At 42.5% G+C, this 10082-nt stretch overlaps 1 protein-coding gene across 2 annotated transcripts in view; it reads right to left on the bottom strand.

Moving 5' to 3' along the window:
• LOC110305029 (ankyrin repeat domain-containing protein 26-like) overlaps nucleotides 1–10082 on the bottom strand; it is a 123451-nt gene that overhangs the window by 47061 nt on the left and 66308 nt on the right. For both annotated transcript variants that reach the window (XM_021176772.1, XM_021176771.1), the window contains exons 21-23: nucleotides 9520–9882; nucleotides 5403–5488; nucleotides 709–879 (exon numbers count right to left, since the gene is read on the bottom strand). In XM_021176772.1, the coding sequence (XP_021032431.1) occupies nucleotides 709–879; nucleotides 5403–5488; nucleotides 9520–9882 (620 nt within the window). The remainder of the gene's footprint in view (nucleotides 1–708; nucleotides 880–5402; nucleotides 5489–9519; nucleotides 9883–10082) is intronic.

Genomic DNA, 10082 nt, shown 5'->3' with positions numbered 1-10082 from the left:
TATATGCATGTCTCCCCTCTCTCTCCACCCCCCATGTATATCTGTGTATATGCCTGTCTCCCCTCTCTCTCCCTCCCCCATGTATATCTGTGTATATGCATGTCTCCCCTCTCTCTCCACCCCCCATGTATATCTGTGTATATGCCTGTCTCCCCTCTCTCTCCCTCCCCCCATGTATATCTGTGTATATGCATGTCTCCCCTCTCTCTCCACCACCCCATGTATATCTGTGTATATGCCTGTCTCCCCTCTCTCTCCACCCCCCCATGTATATCTGTATATATGCCTGTCTCCCTGTGTGTATACAAGCTCAAGTGACATTTTACTACTAGCCTGATATAATGTATCAAGATTTCAAATAATACAAACATTTCAATTGTGCACACTGTCTCCTACACTGGATTATTTTCACCCTTATCTTCTTCTAAAAAGCTTCATTTTAACTCTTAAATTTCACATCCTTTACTAGGTGCCACCCATTTTTATGTTGCTTTTCTGAGACTAGCCTCCCCTGAGCACTGTCTGCTTCCCTGATAGCCACTGATGAAAACTCTGCTTGTTGTGGTCATGTGCCTGCAACTCCATCGGCCAGCAGCACTGTCAGGGCGCTCCTCATTTGGAACACAGATGACTCTGTTCTGCTTTGTTTCAGAAAAAGCAGTCCCTGTTAGCACTGCTTCACAAGAAATGAAGACTCACAGTTTTTACCTTCCTTCAACCCGATCCATTTTAGTGAGAAGGTGACCATCCTTCAGCAGTAGCAGATCAGCGCCTGCTGGAGGGGACTTCTCAAATTCCGGTGTGACCACAGGCTCCTGGGGGCTCCAGGCTTCCTTCTCACTGTCCTGTGCGTCTTTTATACACGAGTCAGGAACACTCCTTTGAAAAATTCACAAATACCAACATTGTCTCATACATCGGCAGATAAAGGTCAGACAGCAGTTTGGTAACCTTTTGCCTCTTCTCCGTCTGCATCTGCTTACTAGTTATGAAACATTACAAAGCAGCAGGCAAGGAAGGGAAGTCCAGATTCATTCTTCAACTAGGCGAATATAAGACCATGAGTTTGTGGACCAAGAGTTGAGTCTAAGCATGGGCAAAGTGTTACAGGTAAGATTCCATAAAACAAAACAGCTCATCAGGCAAAAGCGGGGGGAAGTAGTTATGAGATGTGGCTTAGCAGGTGAGACTACTTGGTGCTTTTGCATAGGACCAAAGCTCAATTTCCAGCACCCACATGGTGGCTCACAAGCATCTGTAACTCCAGCTCCCTCTTCCGGTTTCCATGGTCACTGCACACACATGGCACACATATATACACGCAGGGAGAACACCCATACACATAAGATAAAATAAACAAATTTAAAAAATAAACTCTAAGCAATTTGGAGGCAGAGGCAGGCGGATCTCTGAGTTTGAGGCCAGCCTGGTCTACAGAGTGAGTTCCAGGACAGCCAGGGCTACACAGAGAAACCCTGTCTCAAACAAAACAAAACAAAACAAAACAAAACAAAACAAAACAACCAAAAAACCAAAACAAAAACAAAAATTCTAATTTCAAGTATTTATAACGTTATTACATGTGTGTGTGAGAGACATGCATGTGCATGTATGTGCATGTACTATGAGTGTGTGCAGGTCAGAGGGCAAATCCATGGCATTGGTTTGCACTTTCCATCTTTATGCGGGCTTCAGGATAGAACCTTGGTCACCAGGTTGCCTGGGAAACACCTGAATCCACTGGGCCATCGTACTAGCCTTTGATTTCAATAAAATGCAAAAAACTTTGGTTTTTATTCAACACAGTTTGCCATAATTGAAAATATCATAAGTACCAGCCAAAGAATAATGAATCATAGCTACAATGTTGGAGTTTTCTATGAGAAAAATGGTTAATATAGAGGATGTGGACTAATAAGTGCCAGAACAATTAATTCAAAACTCATATATCTGCAAGTTTAGATAATAAGAACTGACCAAAATGAAGCATTTTTAAAAGCGTTACTAGTCAAATGTTTAAAACAACAGCAGTAACATGTCATATAGAGCTTGCTGTTTACTGATGTAGTAAGTGCTACTGAGAAGTCAGTTACTGAGTGCTGCCCATCTCCACCTACTGTGTCAGTAGCTGCACAAAATGGTACGAAAGACGGTAAAACTCTGTATGGCAACCAAAAGCCAGCAGCCAAATACAAAGATGTCAAAGAAGCAAAACTCAAACAGGAAGATGAATGTTATGCACGGGGTGGAGGTGCGCTGGCAGCAGCCTCAGTATGGCCAGAGGGTAGCATGCTCAAAACCAATTCAGTCCTTAAAATTTCAACACGGCCTATGTAATTCCAGCTTTGGATACATGTGACTAGTTTCAGAGAGGCAGAAAGGCAGAGAGAGAGAGAGAGAGAGAGAGAGAGAGAGAGCGCCTCCACAGTTTAGAACAGTAACAAAACACCCAGACCCAGCAGCTGAAAGGGAGTGATGAAGTCGAGGACATAAAGTCATGGAGATGAAAAGACATAGAACCCACGAGGCAGAAGTATTTCTTTGAAATGATGAACAATGCTGACAAACATTGTATAAACTCCAAATTCTTAAAAGAAGAGATGATAAAAAGTAACACTGCAATAGATACAAATAAAATACAGGTTGATCAGCAAGTGCTCTGGAAATCTATATTGCTGGAAATTGAGAAGAGATGCAAACCCCTGGGCCCCCGTGACCTACCGACATTAAGTCAAGACCAAGACAGACTGATGTGAGTAAAAAGGCTGATCGGGCTCATGAGGAGTCTCTCTGCAGGTGGTCACTCAGGGGCCAGACCAGTGTAGACTCCAGAAAGCCTGTACTTTCTGGAGGTCTGGGGGTACGTGGGGGTGTGTCCAGAGGGGAAGTAGTGGAGTCCAGGCTGACCCCAGGAGTCTGAGGGTGGGCTCCATGTTCAGATGTTGGGCCTCAGGTTAAAGCTATGAAATAAACAAGGTGGAACACAGGCTGAACGATGTCTGCAACAGTGATTCAGTGAATGGACAGGGGTGTGAATTTTATTAACAAGTACACTGTAAAAATTGCATTAATTTAAATTAACTACTGAGCAAAATACTCAGAAAGAAAACAATCTCTCAGCCTGGGGAAGGCCAGGGCTGGGCTGAATCTCTGCATAATCTACCAAATTCAAGTAAGGCCCAGCTCAGTGGCTTCATACTGTCCCTTAAAGATAAAGTGGTGAGAAAGCTACTGGTGACATAGAGTGCGTTTGATCTTATTATCCTGACATCAAAATCAGAGAAAAAAATATTAAAATATGCAAATGAATAAACAATCAAAATTGTCAATTTTGCTGCTGAACATAGATAAAAAATTCTCAATAAAATCCTTGAAAAACAAAATCAATAGCATATTGAAATATCATACACAGCTACCAAGTTAGTTTAATTTCAGCTATGCAAAGATGGTTCAACATACATGTCTTAGTTTGAATTTTATCACTGTGAAGAGACACCGTGACCAAGGCAACTCTTATAAAGGGAGACATTTCATTGGAGCTGGCTTACAGGTTCAGAGGTTTAGTCCATTATCATCATGGTCAGGGGCATGGCAGCATCCAGACAGACATGGCACTAGTGGAGGAGTTGAGAGTTCTACATCTTGATCCGCAGGCAGCAGGAGATTATGTGACACACTGGGTATAGCTTGAGCATAGGAGACCTCAAAGCTCTGCCCAACAGTGACACACTTCCTTCAATAAGGCCACACCTACTGTAGCAAGGCCATACCTCCTAATAGTGCCTCTCCCTATGGGCCAAGCATTCAAACACATGAGTCTCTTGGGGGAGGCATTCCTATTCAAATAACATATAAAAAATAAAAAATTATGTATCTTGGCATACATATCAAGATACCAGACACAGAAATCATCTGACCATCTCCATATTTGCAGCCATTTGTCAAAGTTCAGCATCCCTCATGATAAAGCCTTGAAGGAGCATACTCCAATATAATAAGACTGCATTTGAACAACCTATAGCCAATGTTATACAAAATGGGGAAAATTTGAGTGCAGTTCCCCCTAATTAGCAATCATTTTATTTAACATAATGCTTGAATTTTAGACAAAATACTGTAGCAAGCCAAAGACATACAGGGCTACTGAGAGGAGAGGAAGAGGTCAAATCATTTCAATTTGTAGACTAAGTGGCTGCCCACTAAACTGATTCTTCTTACTCACCCAGAAACCTTTCTGATATGAGAACGCTTTGTCAGGATACAAAATCAACATATAAAGATCAGTAGCTTTCCAATATACCAATAACTGAATATGTTAATAAAGAAATCAGGAAAATAGCCCCATTCTCAACTTCATCTCTCTCCGTCAGTGTGTATTTTATGTGTGTCTCTTTTTATGTGTCTAAGTGTTTTGCCTGCATGTTTGTCTGTGCACCACTTGCATGCCTGGTGACTGCATATGCCAGCATGTTGGGCTGAAGTTACAGACGGTTGTGAAGCACTGTGTAGGTGCTGGGAATTGAACCTGGGTCCACTGCAAGAGTAGCTAGTGCCCTTAGCTGATCTGTTTCTCCAGCCCAGAGCCCATTTATTAAGTGGTTACACAATATGATATTTAGTGGACATAACACTATAAATAAATTCTTATTGATAAGTACACTATCTCTGAACTTATAATGATTCTAGTACCCATACATGCTATAAGAATATAAAATGTTTACACATGTTTTATGTTCATATTACATATTGACTATTTAGTCACTGATTGTATATAATATGTAATAAATGTCCCTAATCTCTTCTTGGTGTTTTCATATTTTCCTGTCCCAGAGGAATCCAGCTCTAAAAATGAAGACAAAGAATGACACCAAAGCAAATACCGATGCACGCTACTCAGTTACCCGCGATTACCTTGCTTAGCTGTGTGAGCAAGAGTGCACCAGAGGGACCACCACTTTACACTAATCAACTCTTATTCTTTTAAAAGAAAATATTCATCAATTTAATTGGATTAATAGATATCAAATTATTTATATCCTTCTGAGACCCTTGCAGACACCTGAATAGTCCTAGCAGAACTCTACAGTTTATTACCCAAAATATTGTTAGTGTTTGGAACAGGATGATTGACTTTAAACTATTTTTACAGCCTTACTTAGACAGGCAGTGGTGGCACACGCCTTTAATTCCAGCACTCAGGAGGCAGAGGCTGGCAGATTTCTGAGTTCAAGGCCAGCCTGGTCTACAAAGTGAGTTCCAGGACAGCCAGGGCTACACAGAGAAACACTGCCTCAAAAAACAAAACAAAACAACCAAAAAGACTACTCCCCCAAAACAAACAAACAAACAAACAAACAAACAAACAAAACAAAACAAAACAAAGCACAGCAAAGCGGCTTTACCTAGCAGGTTCTTCTTTCTTGTCAGCAGGTGACAGCTCTGAGACTTCCAGTTCCATCCACTGCTGCTTCCTGCTTCCTTCTTCAACCTTTGGTGAAAGTTTGAGGCAAGCATGAATGTTACTGTTCAGGAAAACCGTTACCATTTTCATCGCTTGAGGCTTATTTCCACTACCTGCTTTAGCGTGATTTGTGCAGGGCTGGAAAGGTAACACAGGGGTGAAGCACAGTTGCTGCTCTTGTAGAGGTCCTGGGTTCAGTTCTCAGAACCCACCCACAAGGCCACTCACAACAACTCTAGTCCCAGATAACACTGTCTTCTGTCCTAGAGGGTACCTCACACACATGTCATACACATACATACACACATGCAGGTAAAATATTCATAAAGTAAAAAATAGATACATTTTAAAAAGTTTTTGCTTTGTTTAATTTTAGCATTAGAGACTATTTTTTTGTAAAGTCTGCTTTGTTTTATTTCTGTTTGATCTAAGAAGAAAAATCCCAGAGTTTTATACAACTTCAAAGATGAGCATTCTTAGATCTGTGCCTTTCTGGATTCTGTCTTTGCCGTCTGGCATTTCCACTGTCTACTCGATGGAAGCACTCTGAAGAACAGGAGAAAAGTCACCACCTTCAGGATTTCCTGCCAGGATCACACATGCAACAGTTCAGGCCAGCACGCGCCATCATGGGTGTTAGGAGGAAATATGAAACGGTTCCTCACTGCAGAGCGGAACTCTTTCCCTTTGATTTCAGCAACTTTTAAAATCACTTTGATACTGAGGTATCAAAAACTATGAAGGAGCTCACTGAAACAGATGTGCCCAATCCAGCTGCTGAGTGGTAGGTGAAGCTGCTGCACTGGTTTCAAACTCTGGGAGCGAGATGCCTCCCAAACAGGACAGGCAGTACCTATGATATTCCACAGATGGCTGGTACCTAAATTACTCCTACTTCTGCTTCAAGTACTCACTCAAAGCTCTTAGGGGTCATTGCCACAAGACAGGATGCAATCCCACAATGCTCTGTCAGATAAATAACCCAACAACTCCATGCAGTTAGTCAGTGGGATTAGACTTGTGAATTTGTGTGAGTGGAGGAAGTCCTGAGCTAATGAGATCTCCAAGGATGCATGTTGTTGATACTGTGTCTTGTAGATACTGGCTCAGCCATAGTTAGGACTCCAAGGCCTCTGCCCCGTGGGAGCGGCAATGCTTCCTGGGATAGGCTCAGAAGGAATCTGAGTGGGAATGCTGACAGTGTGCATAATGTCACCACAGCTGTCTCCCCATCTGATGGCCTGGGGACTGCTCCCCTGCCGACTGTTCCCACTGAGACTAGCTAACCTGCTCTTTATTCAGCTGTACTCCATCACCATGTCTTCCTGTTTAATTGGGTGCAATAGCCCTGTCTCGGCTGTATGCGAGAACCCTGCTTACTTGTTCAACTTGTTTTCCCTTCCTCCCTCGCTGGAGCAGTCTGGACAATCCCTGGAGCCATAAGGATGCAGCAAATTTGCAAAATAAGTCATGTTTTCTTAGGAGATGGAAAGCTTCATCTACACGTATGTTTTTAATATTTCTCTAGATTTTTGTGAATCTGGATCAAATATATTTTTTGGCAGATGATGAATGTTCTTGTGTGATATAAAGTCATATGCTCTGAAACCAGTTTTACCAAAGAACATACTGTATGGATGCTTTAAAAAGGATGGTTTGTCGATCAACGTTAAACTCTGTGGAAGTACATATGCCCGCTGTCAAAACTTACCAAGAAGGAATTACATCTTCCAGAGGTCGGAAAGGAAAATGCCAAGTTTGCACACACCAAAGCACACAGTGACCAAAGCACACAGTGACCAAAGCACACAGTGGCCAAAGCACACAGTGGCCAAAGCACACAGTGGCCAAAGCACACAGTGNCCAAAGCACACAGTGGCCAAAGCACACAGTGGCCAAAGCACACAGTGGCCAAAGCACACAGTGACCAAAGCACACAGTGGCCAAAGCACACAGTGGCCAAAGCACACAGTGGCCAAAGCAAAAAGTGGCCAAAGCAAAAAGTGGCCAAAGCAAAAAGTGGCCAAAGCACACAGTGGCCAAAGCACACAGTGGCCAAAGCACACAGTGGCCAAAGCACACAGTGACCAAAGCACACAGTGACCATGCTGATTTGAATGGAAGGTTGTTTTTTTTTTTTTGTCAAACTTACAGACATTTTCATTTCTTCTCATTTATTGCTTTGTTCCCATTGAGTAATTTTACCTTAAGTCAATGAAAGCACATTTATCAAAAGTTGACAACCAATACCATACTCCTGTGTTTATCTTAACTCAAAAGATCACATGATGCGGGATAAATTGATTTTCTAGGCCATATCAATTAGTGAAAACTCATTCTGAAAATATTTTTCTGAATTTTTATTATTTAGACAGTAGAAACCACCTCTATCTAGACACAGCTTTATCTGTGGATAGTCCCATCATATTGGGAAGCTTTGTTTTGTTTGAGACAGGGTCTCTCTATGAAGTCTTGGCTGTCCTGGAAGTTGAAATATAAATCAGGCTAGCCTTGAAATTGATGAGATCTGGCCACCTCTGCCTCCCATGAGCTGGAATTAGAGGCATGTACCACTATATGAAAGCTTTTAGTCAGCAAAAATAAGAATAAAATTGATTTTTGAAAGCAAGAATAGCAGGACCTCTTTTTGAATGTGAAACTTTTCTTTCTTTCTATTTTCTTTCTGTTTCGTTGAGACAGGGGCTCATTGTGCAGCCCTGGCTGGTCTTGAACTCACAGAGATACACACAGCTCTACAGTACTAGGGTTAAAAGCATGCATCACTGTCTTAGTCAGGGTTTCTATTCCTGCACAAACATCATGACCAAGAAGCAAGCTGGGGAGGAAAGGGTTTATTCAACTTACACTTCCACACTGCTGTTCATCACCAAGGAAGTCAGAACTGGAACTCAAGCAGGTCAGAAAGCAGGAGCTGATGCAGAGGCCATGGAGGAATGTTCTTTACTGGTTTGCCTCCCCTGGCTTGCTCAGCCTGCTCTCTTATAGAACCCAAGACAGCCAGCCCAGAGATGGTCCCACCCACAAGGGGCCTTTCACCCTTGATCACTATTTGACAAAATGCCCCACAGTTGGATCTCATGGAGGCACTTCCCCAACTGAAGCTCCTTTCTCTGTGATAACTCCAGCTGTGTCAAGTTGACACAAAACTAGCCAGTACAATCACCAAGCCCAGCCTGGAATCTACTTTTAAAACGCCTATTTTGTTACTAATTTCAGCTTGTCTTTCTTTGTTTACACAGACTGACATCGTGTCATGGTGTGGGGAACTCCTGACATTTCAGGATTCAGGCTCCAGATTTTATACTTGTGGCCACTGCAGCAGTCAGGAAAGCCCTGAATTACTTACATTATATTGTATTTACATCTTTAGTTGCAGAAATACTGTGATTAAAAATAATTCTTAAGTGTATTAATTGGTTGCATGTGTGTCTGTGCACCACACAACTGGCACCTAAGCAGACCAGAGGGAGGCCTCAGACCCCCAGGAACTGCAGTTACAGATGGTTAGGAGCTGTCACGTGGGAGCTGGGGATTAAACCTGTGTCCTCTAACAGAGTACCCAGCACTTGTAACTGCTGAGCCATCTCTTCAGCCGCTGTGCAGTGTTATGGGTCATTTCAGTCATATGATTCATTTCTTTGAAGTAGCTAAGTCATGGCCCTTTTGGTATACTAGTCTTGGGCTCTGTCCAATTCCTCCTAATTTCCCGTTCCTACTTTCAGCACATCAATATCAAGCATGCTACTTCCTTACACGTCAGTTCTGACACTCCCGGGGACTTTTACTCTTGTCTTCTGAATCACAAGAATCCCCTTATTTGTGTGCCATATGTGTTCAGGGTTTGATTTCATTACTCGGCAAATGCACAGGATGGCTGCTAAGCTCATGTTCAGACCAAGAGCAAGAGGTAGAGGGAAGACATTTTTCCCTGTCTCATTTTTCAAGTTGGGGAAATGTCCACATCACTTCAGACAGGCAAACCAGACAGACCATCAGCTCACATCAGACAGAGTCTTTTTTAAGTTAGAGGTAATTACCTTGAAGTGACTTCTTCTACAGTCCCCCGGAAGTGGTTCCTCCACAGGACAAATGCTTTCCAGCCCACCCGCCGCTGTGTGCTGCAGCTCAGGGCTGCTGCGCTTTGGCTCTCTGTTCTTCCCTGTTGTGTCTCCAGTGAGAGACTCTCTCCCATGCGCTTTCACTGAAGGAACTTCTGGATGTCCTGGCGCACATTCTTTGTCAGATTTCGTGTTTATTTCGAGATCTTCAGACATTTTTTTGAGATGCAAAGATGGGGGGTGAGCCTGCTTGCTCTCCTCCTCAGACAGGGGCTGGATCAGCATGGTTGGCTCTGCAGGTGTGCTCTGTGCTTGTGGGCACATCTTTGAGGGGTCTGGATTCTTCAGGGGACACAGGATGAGATGAGAAAAACAGTGAAAGATAAATATAGTTTTTACATTTAAATTTCTTAATATATGTTTAGATGTCAGAAATCACTGGGCAGTAAATTTTTTAAAAAGAAAAATAATGTACTTAACCAATACAAGGATAACAACATGAACTGGAAAAGTTACGTTAGTCACTGTTGTTTGGACAAAAC

Source organism: Mus caroli, chromosome 11 (genome assembly GCF_900094665.2).
Source record: "Mus caroli chromosome 11, CAROLI_EIJ_v1.1, whole genome shotgun sequence".
Lineage (NCBI taxonomy): Eukaryota > Metazoa > Chordata > Mammalia > Rodentia > Muridae > Mus > Mus caroli.
This window is presented reverse-complemented; position numbering and strand designations above follow the sequence as displayed.